The 19331-nt window shown below is 35.5% G+C and overlaps 1 protein-coding gene across 3 annotated transcripts in view; it reads left to right on the forward strand.

Annotated features, from left to right (window-relative positions):
* Positions 1 to 19331, forward strand: part of ETV1 (ETS variant transcription factor 1) — a 92044-nt gene that overhangs the window by 8771 nt on the left and 63942 nt on the right. For all 3 annotated transcript variants that reach the window (XM_053218401.1, XM_053218400.1, XM_053218402.1), the window contains one exon: positions 3955 to 4008. In XM_053218401.1, coding sequence (XP_053074376.1) covers positions 3955 to 4008 — 54 coding nt within the window. The remainder of the gene's footprint in view (positions 1 to 3954; positions 4009 to 19331) is intronic.

Genomic DNA, 19331 nt, shown 5'->3' on the forward strand with positions numbered 1-19331 from the left:
TCATTTATTTAAATGTATACCTTAATGAACCCGAGCTGTATTTGAGATAGAGCTATAAAATCGGTGTGTTTATTGGAAGTTCAAGTTGACTTGCTTTAGCTCTCTGGAAGGGTGTGACATGAAAAGATTGCGGTTGGGCCACATGGCTCATGCTGGACTGTGTTTTTGTGAATGGAGGCAGAACTCCAGTTCTGCCTGCTTGTCTGGAGGAATTGCTGAGGAGATCAGCTGTCTCATTCACAGGCAGAAAGAATGACTCATACATCTTCCGCCTTGTTTGGCTCCAGGTCATTGTTACAGTGGATAGAACTGGTTTTAATTAAATATTAACCCCTTTTATACTTGCCATTTGTTCCATTTTTAATTTTCCCACTTTTTTTTTTTTCATAGCTTTACAAGAAAACTTCACGGACACCTAGTTTGTAAGAAACAGGTTGCCTGCAGCCAACCTTCGAAAATATTTAAACTCTCACCTTTTCTTAAGTAATTATTATTTCATCTGAAAGCTCAGCATAAGCATAAAAATAAAGGAACTCTATTTACAAACTGCCACCGTGCCCGGAAGTGTTAGTTAAGAAAGTATGTTGAAACTAAAAACGAGGGTTTGTGATGCTGTGACATCTGAATCATGATTAATATTTTTGAGTTTGTTTTTCATAGTCTGTACTGCTATGCAGTAAAGAGAGAGAGAGAGAGAGAGAGAGAGAGAGAGAACAACTTTGGATAATAATCTAGGTAAAGCAAATAGCTGAGAGTGCAGATACTACCCTTTTAAAGCTGAAGTCCTGAGACTTGATGGCAACTTGTCTATTAATGTGCAATGAACTGATAGAGCCACTCCAGCTATTACCAATAAAATCCACATGCTTAATCTTCTTGAAAGCCTTTTATTGGTCTTTTGGTATATACTTTTCCCCCTTGTCCTTTCTTACTCTTCCCCTTCCTCTTTAATTACATAGTGTGGAGAAACATTTTCATTCCCCAAAGGTGATTATTGCAAGCATAGTTGATAATAGATAGCAGTGAAAATAGTATTTTTTAAAGGTTGGCCTCTATTGTTAATTTTCCACTTTGGAGTTGGTATGGCTTGCCACAAATTTTCAGGCAGCTGTAGTTTGCTACTTCACAGAATTCCCGTGAATTGAGGAAAAAAGGAAACGCATGATAGGAGTGTGGCAATACTTTGTCATATTTTCCTTGCCCAGATCCAACGTGTGTTTTTCGTTAACTGCTTTCCTTTTACTCTAACTTGAAATTAGAAGTATACTTAAGCCTTTGTCTATTTAAGTAGCATGCCTGCTTCATTTGGTCTATTCAGTTCCTTAAGATTAGCTTCTGTGAAAATGTGAGTCATATGTTTTTTGTTAAAATTCTGTAATATGTTCAGGCATAAGTGTGAAGTATTTATTCAGTATGTTAAAGAGTTAGAACAGAAATAGCAGCTCTACAGCAATTCGTATTCTTATTCTTTTTACAAATTGTTATGCACCTATTTTCTATGTATCTGGAAGTATAACTTCCAGCTTGTTCTAAAATTTTGCTTTTTTGCTCCCCAACATATTCCAGCACATACCACGTATCAAAAAAATCATCAGTGATTTGATTTTTATATCTCTCTTGCAGTGATACGTATCCCAGAGTTGCAATTTTGTCTTATGATAGTAAGGAAAAAATAATGTCTGGCCTTTAGGACACTCATACCAGCATATTCAGTTACAAATATATTTTTGTTACTCACCAGCTATTTTTAACTATTCCTGTAAAGGGATATTACATTTTTATTAGATTCTTGTAAATGTTGGCTTTTAAAAAGCATAGTAATTGCTGTGGCTGATAATTTTGCATCTCAATAGTTATGTCTGTTTAGCTGTTAATTTCGAAGGCAAACCAAAACATGTGGATTTGATGGAAAAATGTGTAGGATTTGGTTCTGTCTACGTGCTGTTATTAAGTAGATATTGAAAACATTTTTTTTTGGTGTGAAAACTCTACTTGTACAACTCTGTGAGAAAAATGAAGCTTACTGTAATGTGAAAAAATGTTTATAGTTAGAGAATACTAATGTACAAATTGTAGCAGTTTTTTTTAATCCCTTTCCAATATAATTCCCGAGAGCTGAAGATGTGTAACGTGCATTGTAATGACGGGAGGAGTTGTGTGTGTGTGAATTGAAAGAAGTGGGTGAGAGGTGAAAGTTTGGAAAAAATAAGTCACATTTAGAATTCCATGTAGTTGTCACAGAAAACCTGTATTAACACTTTTACACCGAGGAATAAAATACAGTTCAAATAGGTTAAATAATGTATGTAGTTTACACTGATAGGAAGTCATAAAACTATGATTTGAAGTTCGCATGACCTTCGTTATCCATGGTAGCAGACATTAGTGGAATATGAAGGGGGCAAAAGAAATCTCTTCTTTTATTATAGGTTGATCAGTTAATAGCTTGGAAAAAAGTTCTTAACATTTTTGGTGACAGAGGATGGAATTTGTCTTTAATAAGCTGATATACTGGTTCACAGAGAACGTTAGGAAAGAATTTAATGTCACATTGTATATATTTTAATACTTGGCAAGATTTTCATTGGTTCTCCTTTTGAAAACATGATATAAATTTTATTCAGCCGGATATTTCCCGCTTAAAAAATGTGATTAAATAAGCCAACACAAAAGAATGCCTAATCCTATTTATGTTGTATTTCTTTTTTATATAAAAATTTTAATACAGAATTCCTTTTTATAGGGAATTTTTCTTAAATCATTCAACTACCAATCCAAAACTTTTTCAGCAAAGAGTGATTCTGTTCATAAACTTTCCCCATTCAACGTAGGCTCTTTTTAAAAAAATTGACACTTATTTTAATATGACTTGACTGGATAAAACGTTTCAGTATTAGATAATACTAGTAAAGTAATACTAGTAATCACATCATAGCTAAAGTTAAATAGAACAACTCCTATTTTTACCAAATTAAAAGTAACTAACTTCTGTTTTATGTAGTTTGTGTGTATGTGAGTATGTATATCTGTGTGTATACCCGAAAACTTGTTTTAGGAATATCTTGTTAATTTGGAATAGGTTATTTTGATGTCTGAATCAACCGTGATGAAAATATTTTAGAAGCGAAAAACTGTCCTTGTGTTTTGATGGCTGCTGAATGCATTAAGTCCTTGCTATTCAGTATTTTTTTCCTTTACTAAAAATAGGGAAGGTATTTGACGTGAGGGTTGATGAACTAGTGATATTCTTTTCATTAGTGTTGTATAGTTGCCAGGAAAATACTTGGTATGAAAAGATTGACTTTATTTTTATTATTTATACTGTGTTATGACACAATCACTAAAATACAATATTGTCTTATATACGACCAAAATAAAAGACGATGCTTTCATTAAAAAAAAAAAAAAAAAAGTCTGTAGCCTATTTTGGCCAAATTTAGGTCAAACATTTTTAATTATGGCAGTCTAATTTGCAATAGGCCGAACATACCAGAAGCAGGCATTTCTGAAAAAGCAGAGGGATGTGTGTAGCTGCACGTCGTTTGAAAGAAATTGTGTAGTTAATTTAGATGGGCTGCTGAAGCACTGGCTGTGAGTGAATTGAAATACTTCTTACTTCATTCTTGCAAAGAAGCACTGCAGCTAATAGACATCCTGTAGCTTCTTCTATTTTGTATGTCTCTCTTATTTCCATGTGGCAGGTGATAGTCAGAGGGACCACAACTGCCCCAATTACATTTCTGACATAAAATGTTTTCTAGTTGACATCAATGGTTGCTTCTATTTTCCCTCCCAAGTATGGCCGTCAATACCGGTTGAAATAGGAGCTCATTGGCAAATAATCACAGGTTTGATCGGAGCTGAAAAAGATCTTACTTGAAAGATCTTACTTGACATTCCTTATGCCTTGGCAGTTTCTCTCTTAATTTTTTTTTAATTTCTTTTTTTCTTCAGCTCAGGTACCTGACAATGATGAGCAGTTTGTGCCAGACTATCAGACTGAAAGTTGTAAGTATAGTATGACTCATCTCTTGAATTTTTCTGTCTTTCTTGTTTCCTTCTTTCCTTCTTTCTCTCTGGTTGGTTTCTACTTCCAGTGTCTGTTCTTGCATTATGTTGGTACCTTTCTAGCTTACAGTCATGAGATGATTATATTTGTCAAGTTGTGACATCAGCAGGGTCCCTATATGATCTGAGTAGAGCTCCAAAGAGTAGCCAAGGAAAACTGTTTTGATTAAAAGATGGTCCTATTCTCTGTATTTGGTTAATATCCTCGGAGAAGAAATAGGGTGCGATCCATGAACGTGCAAGTGTTTACTTACAATTTTTTTTGTTATGTTCACGAGAAAAAGACTAAATGCTGATGGGAGAAAGTCAGTAGTTAACATCCATGTGAAATTATTTATTGAATAACTTATACAAATGCATTGGCTCGTATTATTTTACATTCATGAACTTGCACTTGTTTTGATTTAGTTTTTACCTTCGTTTCCTGCTTCCTAGTTACAGTAAGACGCATGGACGGAGCCCTTGGCTTCTCTTAAGATCCCTTCCAGTATTTCTTTCCCTGAGCCTTGCTCTAGGGCCTGTCAGAGAATGCGTGAGTTGTGATTCACTGGATGCTCGCCTCCCAGGAATCCCCGAGTGAGCATTATGCTTGTACAAACATGGCTGCCTCGGGGATTCCTTCTCTATTTAGGCTTTGCCATTCTACCAACTAACTACAGCTGTTGACCTGAGGTATAAATAGTAAAGAAAGGGGTATAAATGCCATCTTGATTATGAAACTGACCTAATACGTTTTCATTCATTAGTACCACTTAAAGCTCTAACTTGTCTCATTTTTTCCAGACCACTGACAGTTGCACAGGGGGCAGTATCGATAGCTATCAGAAATGCTTTCCACCTTACAATTTAGCAAACCCATATTCTCACACCTAATATCACACATCTCCTACAGATACCTCTGTGACTTTGAGAAACAGATGTCTGTAAGCCATGTTTTCCCCTTTTATGTTTGGTGTTTTCAATTTCCCAGGTGTCAAGAGTTGTGAGAGGTTATATCCATATCCTCTCCTGTGTTTTAGTTGAGCTCTATTACAGTTTTCTTTGCTTAATTGTGGTAAAATATATATAACAGAAAATTTACCATTTTAGCCATTTTGTAAGTGGGCAGTTCAGTGTCACTCACGTTGTTATGCAAACATCGACACTGGCCACCTCCAGAACTTTCTCATCATCTCATACTGAAACTCTGTACTTACTAAAAACTAACTCCCCACTGCCCCCAGCCCCTGGTAACTGGTCTTCTCTCAGCTTAATTTTTGATCTGAGAAGATAATTTTGTGTGCTGTTCAATGTCTGAATATAGTTATTAGAATACGATTTCAAGAAGCCTATTCAACAATGATATAGAAATTAGAGATTCTTAGAAATTCCCAGAAAGATGACATCTAAGGATGCTGGCTAGGCAAGGCCTGCCTTTCTTCTTTACAGTGTGGGAAGGGAATGGTCACACTTCTAGCATTGCTCTTTCTGGACATTTGAGTGTTTTCTAAAAGTTAAACCTGTCATCTGAGTGGGAGAAGTATTCTCCTTGAGTCATTTTACATCTGAAGAAATTGGTAAGGCTTCCAATACTATACCAAATGCAAGGGTAAAATCACTACCAAAAAATACAAATTCGTTCCTTTTCTTATTTTGATGTCTTTTCAGTTTTTCAAATTCTTGACTCTTTTGTGTCCTTGAACTCTTTCTTCTCGCGGTCCACAGTGGGGTGATTTTTTCCTTTCCCTTTTTACTGCTTTGATAACTCCTCTTCACTCCACTCATCTTCCTGCCCTTCTGTTTCCCTAGGTTTCTGTTTGCAAGACTTTGCTCTTATTTAACATGTGCCATCCCTGCAAAGTCCCGTAGAACTATCTGTGATGATGGAAGTGATCTGTATCTGAAGCATTTGGCATTATAGCCACTAAACACATTGCTCACTGGGCACATGAAGTGTGGTTCATGAGACTGAAGATAGGAATTTTTTTGTTTAATTTTTATGTATGAACAGACATGTGGCTCTTGGCTGCGGTAGTGGTCAGCCCAGTTTTGTGTAGTGATGTCTCCCACATCATTATCTCTAGCGTGTGTGTCCCCTCTGCCCCTGTCTACTGGGCATCTTCACTGCTCCACCAACTCATCCTTGATGCTTGTGCCAAGTCAGAAAAATGCAACACATCCGGACTCAACCCTCCGCTCTTAGCTTGGCATTGGCGTAAAACACTGTTACCCGTGGTGTTCCACAGACAATTCCTGCTCAGCCAGGCCAGTGTGGAAATTATTGTTACAATTTTTCCTGATCAGCCTCTCTCGTCCGCTTCCCTTGCCTTTCCCAGTTGATGACGTCACCATCCAAGCGGGAAATCTTTATCTTCAATCCCTCCCAGTTCTTTACTGTACACTTTCAGTTGCTTGCCTTACCAAGTTGTTGATTCTGCCTTTCAAAAATCTCTTCATTTTGTGGTCTCTGCTTATCTCTGTTTCATGCTCTGGATTCACATCCACATTCTGTCTTGACTGGTCTAGTGCATAAGCCTTTCGATTGGTGTTCTTGCCTTCAGTTTTCCCTCCTCCCAATGCATTCTCTGCAGTGGCATTAATACATAGCTGTTTGACCTTGTTAATTTTCTCCTTAAACTCCCTTCGGAGCAAAGTCTTCCAGAACATTATTCTACAATCTGGACCTCGACTTGCTGTGTCAGTTTTAACTTTTGCCAGCCCAGCACCTGGTTCCTCCCTATCTGCTGAGCTTGAGCCCTTCTAATTTTTCAGGTCTCGCAACAGATGAAGCTGTTTTAGGTCTCTGCCTTTGTACATGTGGCTCATTTTGCTTTTTTAAACTTGTGCTTTTGCTCTGTGGTGGTGGCAGACCTCCTACTCCAGACTCCCCTTAGGCTTCACCGTGTTGAAGTCTTTCCTGACTTTGTCTTGCCGCCATATCCTGCACAGTGAGACTCCACAGCACCTTGTAACATTTTAGATACATGTCTTTCTTCAATAAGACTAAACTGTTGCAGGATTAGGAGCATATCTGTTTAGCAAATACAGCAGCACAGAAGATAAAGTGGTTACCCTAAATGTGATCTGCTTCTTAGGACTTTTTTCCTCCTAAGTCTTTTCAAAGTCATGGGGCGCCTGGGTGGCGCAGTCGGTTAAGCGTCCGACTTTAGCCAGGTCACGATCTCGCGGTCCGTGAGTTCGAGCCCCGCGTCAGGCTCTGGGCTGATGGCTCAGAGCCTGGAGCCTGTTTCCGATTCTGTGTCTCCCTCTCTCTCTGCCCCTCGCCCGTTCATGCTCTGTCTCTCTCTATCCAAAAAATAAATAAATGTTGAAAAAAAAAATTAAAAAAAAAAGTCTTAATTCCCTTAAGGTAGAAATACATGATCACGCCTTAAAACAATAGATGTAATCTCATTTTGGAAAAACATGCTAAAACCATGATTGTTTAGCCAAAAGTTTCACAATGGTAAAGTTTTATTTGTCCTCAGTAGTGAATATTTACAGTTTAACACATGAAGTTCTGGGACTTGTGAATAAAACACCTAATTATGAAGGAGACCTCTAAACAAAGGTGAAAATAAATCTGAAATAGTCTAATGAAAAGGGAATGGAGATGTGCTTTATTTCACATTTTCATTGACATAAAAAACTATTGTTCAGAAGATGGTGAACAGCTAATTTCGATGTTCATTCATTGAGAACAGAACAAAGGAAAATGATTTAAAAAGAGAAATAGGGTATATGAATTAAATTCTAAGGATTTCTGGAGGCAGGAGGTTATCAAATATTGGAACTGAAAGGTTAGATTGTCTGCTAAATGCCCTATACAAATGTTTGATTCTTCTCTGGGAATGCCTAGTGGAGCAGAGGCATCCTATCTCTAGGAATAGAAAGAAACCCCACCCCTTCTGTGTGGCCCATCTACAAATTCTATGGGGCCCTTTTTTCAAATGTAAATAACCATATTTCCTTATGTACCTCAACCACATAAAATGCTTCTCTTTTTATTGCTTTAGCCCTTTGATAAATGTAGGTTAGGAGAATGAGCAGCTAAAGTCTGCTCAACACTGGATTACAGAGCATACATTTGTCTGTAATGTGTAAATCTATGTAGAAAAGTAGAGAACAGAGCATTCAAACATGGTGAAAAATGAGATTAAACCATAATACTTGGGTTTTCCCTAAAAATATTCCCATTCTTTATTTTTACTTCTAAAACATGTCAATTGGAAATCCAGAATAGAAAGATCTATAGCTTGCTGCTGATCGTTTTGAAGGGTGCTGACTTTTGGAACACCTATGTAGACATCAAAAGCAAATGAAAAAAACAAAAACAAAACCAAAACAACTCCCTACAAGTCCATCCTGGGAAGTGAACGGAGGCTGAGAGGAAAGATTACTTGGCTATCACAAATTGTTTATGACTTAGAAACAAATCTTTTCAGAACTCAGACACTGTGCTGAATAAAGCAGAATTACTTTAAGATATGCTTTAGTCCAGAGGAAGTAGAATTCTGTCTTTTTCAGAAAAGAGAATTTAAAGAATATTTAGAAGGTAGATTAGCCTTATCTTTCCAAATTAGATGCACATCTATATAAAAACTGAATTTTTGTAGATTATGTGCTTTACATTTATACATTAATAATCTTATATTTTAAACTACATACTTTACATTTTAGTTGTAGCATTCATCTTTTGAAATCTACTGCATATCATTTTTTTCACTGCAATAATATAAGTTTTCTAACTAGTTTGCTTCCATTTGGTTATATTAGTTCCTTTCATTGTTTTCTCTAAGTGATTCACATGATAGATGGTGTTCTCATTTACATTTTACCTCTTCCCAGAACATTCCCAGGGGTATAACCAGGGTTATGCAAAAATTCCCAGCGGGATAGATCTTTGTAACTGTACTCCTTTCTCTTACACTCAAGAAAGAATAGTGGAATGGAATTCAGTTAGAATAGTGTCATTAAAGGAATAATAATAATAACCTTGACTCTGCTATGTTTGTGCATCACAAAGCAAATATTAAAAGCTTGCAAGTTTGTATACTTCAATTGAAATTTGTAATATGGCACTGGTGGCCCAACTGAAAAGAATCAGGACAAACCAGTGTGTGGGGTCTCAGCTGTTTAAAGCCTCTATTACGTGGGTGATACCTTGTTCAAATAAATAAAAGTCATAGCTATACTTCTTTTTCTTACGAATTAAAAAATTAAAAAAAAACGTAGTACTTTGGTCCTTTTTGCAGTTACATGGGGCCGGGGGAAGGAGGACCTTAACAGATTACTATTGCAAATCTTCTTTTTAAGAAACTGAAGCCAGAGAAGTGTATGCAGACCCTGACTGAATAATTTCTTTTAAATTATCACGTCCTTATCCTGGATAGGGAAGTTCCATGCATGTGTCATTTTTGTTTATTTTTTCTGCTTTTCTACTAAGCTATCTTTTTGCACTGTGTTCCTTTCTACACATATAGTGAGTACTTTATAAAAGTTTGCTTTTTTTTTTAAGTTTGCTTTTTATTACTAATTTTGAAACCTTTCTTGCCTGTTTCACTTTTTTGGATATGACTGGCCAGGAAGACATTGTCTTTCATTCCTACAGTTTCTTTACCAGAAGGTGAGCATATATTCAGAGAGGAATTCCATTTCTGGGATTTGGGAACATGAGTTTGTTACTGTGTTTTGTTTTCTTTAAAAAAAATTGAGGCATTTTTAAACATGCCACTATAGTCAGACTCAAACCATCCATTTCAAGGATGAGTAGCCTCCTGCCTTCCTCATCTTAGGTAGTATTGCTTGAGATCTAAGCTGTAGCTAGCGCTTGAAGATTCTGTTTCCTTTGTGTATTGTTTTTGTTGTTTCAGGTGTATTGGGCTTTTTTCTTTTTCTTTTTGTCTTTTTGAATATTTTATCAAAGCAGTATGTTCATAGAGTAGGGAAAAAAAACCACAAATAAGATCGTTCCCCATTTTCCTTAGGCAACCTTTTTCTTTTTTCTCTTTCTTTCTTTCTTTCTTTCTTTCTTTCTTTCTTTCTTTCTTTCTTTCTTTCTTTCTTTCTTTCTTTCTTTCTAATGCCTTTTCATTTATGCCACATGTTAAATAATATCCTTACACTGCAACTTCTTAATTTATCAGGTTTAGATTTTATCTTGCACCCCATTTGAGAAGATAAGCATTTGAAATGTGTTTTAATTAATATATTGAAATTACTCAGATATGTAATTCTACAGAAGTCCAGTAATCTTATTCACACTTGGAAATGAACAAGCATAGTTTGGAAAGCTTGTTCAAATGCAGCTTCATGTTCCCTGTCTTACGAGAGCTTGACTTTCAGGTGTGGAATTGGGTCCCCTAATTTCTAATGAGCTGTTAGAGGATTCTGATGTAGGCTTTCCACACAACACAGGGTCAGACATTTCGCTTAATTGTCATTTACTTACTTGTGCAACTAGTGTCAGTCTTTTGCAATTAAGTTTAGGATGGGCTCTACTATTCATAAACATATACAATTCATGATGTGATACATGTAGTTTCTGGAAATTTTTATGTAAGTAATACACTGTCATTTTCTTATTTAAATACACCAGGAAATTAAAAATGAAGTCTATAGAAAAATGATATTGTTAAAATAGCTCCTTAGTTTTTTTGTCTTTGCTAGAATTATTTGTATTTTCCAGTTCCAAAGATGACTTTCTACTTCTTTTCTCTTACATTTACCTTGAGACAGTCATTGCTCACTAGTCATAGTAGAATCAGTCCTAGTTTGTAAGGGATCTTCCCCTCTAGTGTATAAGGGATCAACCCCTTATAAGGGTTGGTTCCCATCAGAGAACCAACAGGTGGTGGCCCCACCCGGTTCCAGGTGCATCCACTAGGGATTCTTGTCATCAGACCATCTACTCTTCCATTGGTTGTGCACATCTGCGTTATGCTTATCACAGTTTAGCGTCTGGTGACGACCTTGTCAGCAAAACAAGCAGTTTGGTGCTAGATTATTTCACCAAGATTGTATTTTTCAAATGAAAACCCAAAGCCAGTAGAAAAAAAGCTACATCTTATAAGAAATTTTGCCTTAGATAACCTAGAATCTATCAAGTTCAATAGAAGAAACAAACTCTAAGTCATACACCTTGGACATATCATGTAACCTTTGTTTACTTATCTGTAAAATGACAAGGAAATAAATAATCTCTCCATCCTGGAACACATTATGATTATGGCACTTTTTCCACATTCAAGGAAAAAAGAAGTGTTAGTATCTAATATGGTGAATGCTTGCTGAATATAAAAAGGTAGACTTTAGAAAAACCACAATTAATGGAGAAATATGTGTAAATAGAGATTACTGTGCCTATATACTTATAGCTAGAAATCTGCATCAGTTTTAATCAAGTCTGTTCTGATAGATTCTTTTCAAAATTTTTGGTTTTATCATCTCATTCTTCCTAAGGTAGATTGTTCAGAGTGAAAACCAAAAGACAAAGTAACACTCAACTCCCCACAAAACTGGAGTTTGTTGCTTTGTTATGGCTGAAAACTGAAATTATACATTTCACTTCCAAGTTTTTAGCTTTTTCTTTCCTATTTTATATGTCCTCTTAAATTTGGCCTTTAGTTTAACACATTATCCTAGAAATTGACTTCAGTAATATGATCAAAGAAAGTATGCCAATAAATCCTTTCCATTTACTCTGCCTATAATTAGTAACAAATTATTTTAGGGCAAGTGATCTGTGCCATCTTTGGTTAAATTTTACTTAATATTAAATTAATATATCATTATGCAGTTACTGGGCTTATTAAGCTAAAAGCTTAAACAGTATTTGTTGGAAAGCTTACATAAAATATTATATTCTTTGTTCCAGTATTTTTAATATACATACATATACTTATGTATAGTAATGAATAAAAAAGAGCAAAAAACAACATTTATTAGTATTTGCAAATAAGGTCAAAGCAGTCATGAAAATAAATACATTTTTGGGTCGCCATTTCATAAGAAATGTAAATTTTATGGAGTCAGATATAAAGAAGAAATAATTTGACCTAAGTAGTACATGTAGACCTTTATGTAATAACTGTGTGTTTAGTGTTTTTATGGGTTTTTATTTTTACCATTTTTTCCTACTCTCCCTCTTTTATAACATAAACATCTACTTAAGATGCACAGTATGTATTTGATTCTGTTATTGAATTTTCTCTTAATGATGGTTTGTACTGTGTAGCAGTAAGTAAAAATGGTTGGTTTGATGTGGTTGACTTCCTTCTTTTTTGGTGCCAAAACCTGGGAACAAACCAGTGGTGGTTGCTTTTTAAAAATGTAACGAATTACACCCCCAACAAGCATTTCTTGCTCTTGACAGTAGGTGAGGATGATGTTAGCTCAAGAACTCAGTTATTGACAGTATATTAGAAATGGCCAGATTGAAATCCGGTTTACATGATGCCTAATTAAACTTTCAGTTAGAAAAAGTACCTTTGTATAACTTTTGTGTAATGGTTTTATATGCATTCTGACTATTATTTAAATCTAAACTTCAGCAAAGAAGTTCATTTTGCTGTACAGGCCATATTGTTAAACCTGTCAGAAGTTTGTTTCATAGTTAACTCCTAGTTTTTGGCTTTACAATTGTGTTAGGGGTGATTTTAGATCCCATAGAAGAGGCTTGAATTGTGATTGCTACTTTATTTATGTCTTACTATAGGGAAATCTTTTTTTTGTTTTTTCTGTTTGCAAAATGGGAATGATTGTATTCTTACAAATGTGAGCCATATCCATTACTTTGGTTTTTATGATTTGGAATATGAATAATAAATCTTAATAGCATAACAATTTTTATTTTACTTATGAGATTTTAGTTTAAATTATTTTCTGATGCAAATGTCCATAGTTGTGTATTTTTATTGAGGATGTTAAGTAGGTTTATAAGACTAAAAATTTATTCACTTAATGAACATCTTTTGAGTGTATTATGTGCCGTGTTCTGTCTAGACACTGATAGTACAGTGGTGGACAAACAAGAAAAATACCTCTGCTCTCATGGAACTTACATTCTAAACTGCATGCAACTGATAAATAAGGTTGTATTTATCCCATGTCAAGGGATTGAAATTGTATAGGGGACAGTGTGAGTGAATAGTCATTGTGTATTTAGATGCTGATCTACAAAAAGTACTCTGCTCAAAGTTATGGCCGTTAGATTTTCCAGTGGATTATTGTCAGTGTCTGTGTTTGTACCTCTTTTAGCCTATGCCTAAATTCCTGTGATAGTGACTAAGAAGATTATCTTATGTCTTTAAATGAGTCATGTACTCCACTGGCAATTATATATGCAGAATATTGACCTACCCTAATTAAAAAAAATTTTTTTTGATGTTTATTTTTGAAAGGGAGAGGGGGGTGAGGGGCAGAGAGAAAGGGAGACACAGAATCTGAAGGAGGCTCCAGGTTCCGAGCAGTCAGCACAGAGCCCGACGTGGGGCTTGAACTCACGAACCGTGCGATCATGAACTGATACGAAGTCGGATGCTTAACCGACTGAGCCACCCAGGTGCCCCGACCTACCCTAATTTTTGATATCATACTCATTCATGAGTCATTTCATTCATGAATGCCATTTGTTCTTTGCTTATCTTAGTCAGAATTAATGAATTCTATGTGCTCATAAATGCTTTACATACGTCTCAATTTTAATAATACTTAAGTTGGTTTATAGAGGATGGATCATGTCCTACACATCTTGGTATAGTTCACATGTGGGTATTCAGTGAATTGAATGAATAGCTTCTTGGATATTTAGAATCTTAAAAAAATGCTTTAAACATATTTATGCACAGGTGGCTTAAGTCATTTGAAATCTAATGTTAACTTATCTGCTTCTATTTTTCCACGTTTCATTTTTCTTAGAGGGATAATGGAAAGCCATTTGCCCTTAAGTGACATTATCAGTGATCAGTCCTGTTGTCAGATGAAAGCTCTCTAATAAATATTATTTGATGTTCAAATCTCACAATACAGTTTTCAGTATTCTCTACTTAACACAAACAACCTAGGGGATAAAATTTTCAAATACCTAAGGCATGAGGTGATCGAAATTATATAGGTCAGATCTCCAGCTCGTACTTGCATTGTCTGGGGAGATCTTCTCCCTTCCTGAGGGCCAGTACTTAGCCCACTTGTAAAAGTTTCACAACCGCTACTACTCTTTTTTTTTTTTTTTTTTTTGGTATCTTTTTTTTTTTTTTTTTTTTTTTTTTTACTGTGAGCTGTACACACAACATGGGGCTTGAAATCATGACCCTTAGATTAAGAGTTGCCTGTTCCACTGACTGAGCCAGCCAGGTACCCTTAGAGACAGAAATCGTTGACCTGTCCTTTGTACACCAGCTGTTACTACTCTTAAAAACAATCTTCCATCACTAACGAAGAGTGTTCTTCATACCGGACATTGATGTTATTGTTACTGATATTGATAAAATTCTTCTTATCAAGGTAGAGAGAGACCAAGAGAGCCTTTCCATAGGGGTTTGTCCTGAGAAAGATGTTCTGTGAACTTAGTTGAGCTCATAGCTATGGGAAAGGAAGACGGGAGAGCTTACTACTTAGGAACTCTTCTGCTTCTCATCTAGGCTGTAGACTTTGCCTTTTCCTGCCTCGAGGATTTTCTCTTACTTATCCACCAGGAGTATTAGCATTGGTACTAGTCAGAGTAGTAGGGCTCATGGAATCACCTAAGTAGTGGTAAATATTCATGACAATCTCAGAGCTGCTGCTTGGCGAGACATTATAGATTAATGATACCCATGCTCTTGTTGTAAAGATAAAAACCTGAAGTCCAGAAAGGTTATTTTGTTCTGTGATTTTAAACAAGAAAGATCATATACCTTTACTTGTGTGTTGGGAAAATGGCAAATAAGAATTTTACCAACCTAGATTCTTCCAGTTACTGGTGACCTTTTCTTTGTCAAAGACTCAATTTGTCACACTGGAGTAGGAAATATTTTTCTTGTTAAAGAAGGTAATTTAAGCTTTGCTACCCCATTAGTAGAAATTTAATTTTGTTGTAGAAGGAATAAATTCAGTTTGATATATCTTTATGCCAAGTTTTTGTTTATCTACTCTATCAGTTTTAATGTGTTTGTACATAATAACGGTTTACTGTTCTTTGGGTTTTTCACATTAATTATGATCAAGACCTAGAAGCCAATACCCAGTTCTGGATAAATTTTGATCAGAAAGAAATCTATCCCCCTTTCTCCACCTTTCCCCCTGAACCTTTTAATACTGATATTTAAGGCCCAAACATAAGGTTTTCTTAGGGTTTCTTTCAGCCACAGATTAGCCAGCAAAAGTTCTGTCACATACTGTTAAGGCCGCTGGACTCCGGTAAAAATGGCTCATTCCTATCAAGATATGTGTAATACTGAAGTGTTCACTTCAGTAGTGTTAGCTTTTCCTTTGAAATGGCAGTCATGCTGTGAAGTGAACTTTTACTGCTGTTTGAGGTTGTTTTTCTCCATCCTCATGCACACAACAGCCTTATTATGTTGATTTGATTTCACTCTGGTTCTTGGCACTGGTGTAGAATGTCAGGTGACACAGTTGCCTCAACTCACGGGTCTGCTGGGAAAGCCAAGTAACTGGATGTCATCGCTCTGTTTTTCTGGGTCTTTTGCCATACTGAGCCTCTCGACATTGTTTTCCACTAGGAAAATCAAGCCCTGTATTCCTTTCTGAAAGCTCTCCTTACATTCACTGTTTTATTGTAGATTAAAGGCCGGTGCATTAGAAGGTTATCAGCTAATCAATACACTTCAGTCACCTCATCTTGTGATAAAACTGTCCCATTGATCACAAAGTGAAAATTTAGGTCCTTGGCCTTTAAATGGCAATTTCTGAAGGTTTGGATAATGTGCTTATGGAATGTACAGACCTATCCGTTTATATATATTTAGAGGTAGTTACCTGAAGTACACATAAGGAGACCCACATATCCAAATGGCTCCTTCTGTGTTTTGTTTAAAATACTCCATTCTTACTTTTCTTAAATTGTTTTTTTGTCAAATTCTAATCATCAGCAAATCTCCCGCCCCTACCCTCTTTCTCTCTAAATATGTAAAATCTTTTTTTTTTTTTTTTTGGTTAGGACTGGTTTTAAAATGCTTCCTAAACCCTTAATGCAAAATTACAATAATTGGAAGCATAGTAAATACAAATGCTGTGATTATGAAATGAGAAAAAAAATACTCTCATTTTGATATTAATTATATAGTTAAGTGGATAACAGTTTTAGCATCTAAAGATCTGGCATCTTTATTTTGGTAAAATGCAGCATGTTGTTTTGGTTAAGAACCAGAAAGCTTTTTTTTCCTCATAATGAAAAATAAGTTTAGACAACAAACATCCCGAGTGCCAGGTATTATGCTAGATGCTATGGAATGAAAGATAAAAACAATAGTAGCGATAGCACCAATCTCCTTTTTTATTTGCTTAGCAGTTTAGAGTTCATAGATCATTTTCACATCCGTCAACTCATTTGCTCTTCACGGTGCCCTGGGACGGGAGCAGGGCAGACAAGGCTCATACAGGTTTAGTGCAATAATCAGAGTCCTACAAATAGTGAATGGCAGAACCAGGACTCACGTGACATTTGCTCTCGTGCACACGATACCACACAGCAAACTGTGGCAACCACTCATTTATTGAAATGCTGTGACTCCACAAGTGAAAAAAATTCATGTAAATATTTTTGCCAAGTGCATGTGCACATATGTACAAGTCTATATGTTTGTGTGATATAAATTCAGGAAAAATAAAACTGTTATAAAAATGTTTCTTATTTATAAGTGTCTTCTAATTTATAACGTAATGTACAAAATAACACATATATGGAAATTAAGGGTGGAGTAGACAGCCCTGTAAATTCCCTATGACTCTATGAAAATCTTCATCCTCATGCTTTGAATTGTAGAAATGTGGTTAAGTTCTGTGTATACATAAGCCTTTAGTTTCAGGAATCCTGAATGTTTGCTTAACAAAATAATGGTGCTCTCAAAAGAGAATTTTTAAATTGTGTTTGGGACACTGTTTACTATAAAGTATCATATAATTAGGTCAGAGACATTCGCTACTAATATGCTGAAGTCAGCTGAACATCACATTTGGCATTTTGTCTGATAGTACATTACATTTTAAATATCTGTTCATGCTCTTATATAGTATTAATGCTCAAACACTAAAGTCGTATAATATGAAGTGATGGCATTCTCTCGGGGGACTGAGAACAGTATACTGCATACGAGCAAGGTAATAGATCTTGGACCCTGGAGTTCAGATCTCTGCCATTTAATAGTATGTGACCTTGAATAAGCAACTTCACATCATTGTGCCTCAGTTCCTTCCACATAAAACAGGGATGATAACATTACCTTCCCCTAGAAAAACTTGCATACCACTCACAGCACACACATGCACAAACACACACACACACAGATATGTATAACATTATGTGTGTTTATATGGAATATATTACACATGTATGTTTGGACATAAAAGGCAATGCTATAAGCTTTTATTCTATATATCTACAAATATATATGAAATAAACAAAGTGTACAATTCATGTAATATTTGTGATGAAATGCATTCATTTTGATCAATTTACTTTTTTGTGTTGTGTTGTTTTTTTTGTTTTTGCCATACTCAGAAATGATATCTGTACCTACCAACTTATAGCCTGTCTCTATACATACTCTAAAATAATTGTAAGAACAGCTTGACCTTTTACCATTGATCACACTGCAGTTCAGTACCTATCCACAGTGACACTGTCAGAAGACACTCAGAAGTGTTTGTTCAAACCTACTGTTGCTTTGACCATAAGGGATTTATAAGCAGAAAGTTGAGCTGAAAACATTTGGTACTTGTGATACTGGCCAGGTTATAAGATCAGTTAGCATCTTATGTTTAAGATTACGGGTTATGAATTCTGGTTGATGAAGGACACTTTAATTTGTGGGTCTAGCAAAATTGCCTGCATCTTCAATGTTTTTGTTGATTTTGAAGTTCACGTATTCATTGAAAATTTAAGAAGTGTTTATTTTTCAATTAAGATGCAACCTTTACAATGCAAAGCAATAATAATTATAGTGTTCACTCAGCTTGAAGAAAAAAATTTCACCAGTTAAATAGCAATAATCAAGATGAGAACTATATTAGGAGGGTGCTAATTTTATGATCATCTCTTATCTAAATGATAAAAATTAATCTATGGGACCCTTGCTGTAATACCACTTGTGAAGAAATGATATTTGACTTTAGAGATGGCCTTCTGGAAGCCCATATAAAAGTAACTGGCTGATTAAATTGTGAATGACCCAAGATCGTCTTTATAAAATAGCTTCTACCCCAATGAATCAAGCATTAGGCTGTGGTTGTGCTTCTACCAGACTAGATGTGTTTGACCCAAAGCATTTCATGAATATTAGTGTAGTCATTCTTAATGGTAACAAATCCTTATATTTTTAGCTTCCATGGAAAAGCAAAAGCTACAGGAAGACAAATTCAAATTTAAGAGTTTCACCAATTGGCCTCTGCATGCTAAATGTAAGAAAAATAGATTCTAGCTGTACCTGAAAGAAATACTGGAATTACTAACCTTAGAGGATTATTCAGCCCTGAAGTAGAGATCTTCAAGTTGCTCTAATCTCACAAGGTGACCTGTTGGCTTTGGAGGCCAGCTCATATAGGTTCAGTGCTTAGTTCTACATTTTAGCATTTTTGTGAACTTGGGCCAATCACCAAACTTTATTGAGCCTCTTATGTAAAAGTTAGGGAAAGTAAATGGGTTGATGTAATGATTACATGAGATATTTTATGTCAGAATTTTGGCACACAGGTTAATACTTGATAACTCAGTGGCTTTATAGAAGAAAGACATTGTCAGTGTGTATTTAATGTGTATCCAGTTTTGAGGCCAGAGGATTTCATAAGCTACAGTTTTCAAAATAGTAACACCAACAATACAGTTAAAACAAATTCAAAATGATTACATTTGATTGATCTAGTAGTAAAAGGGTTTGGTTTGCGATGTCATTTCCTCTACCTACCAATGCTGCTAATATATCTTCTCTAGATAGCTATAATGAATAAATTGTTCTCCAAAAAGTAAACATTAGCTTTCTTTCCATTTTGCTCCATTACCAGCCCAAAAGGAGGAAATGCTACAGTTGTGGAAGCATATACATTAAAAATTTGTGAAAGATCTCATTCTT

This window comes from Acinonyx jubatus, chromosome A2, assembly GCF_027475565.1.
Source record: "Acinonyx jubatus isolate Ajub_Pintada_27869175 chromosome A2, VMU_Ajub_asm_v1.0, whole genome shotgun sequence".
NCBI lineage: Eukaryota > Metazoa > Chordata > Mammalia > Carnivora > Felidae > Acinonyx > Acinonyx jubatus.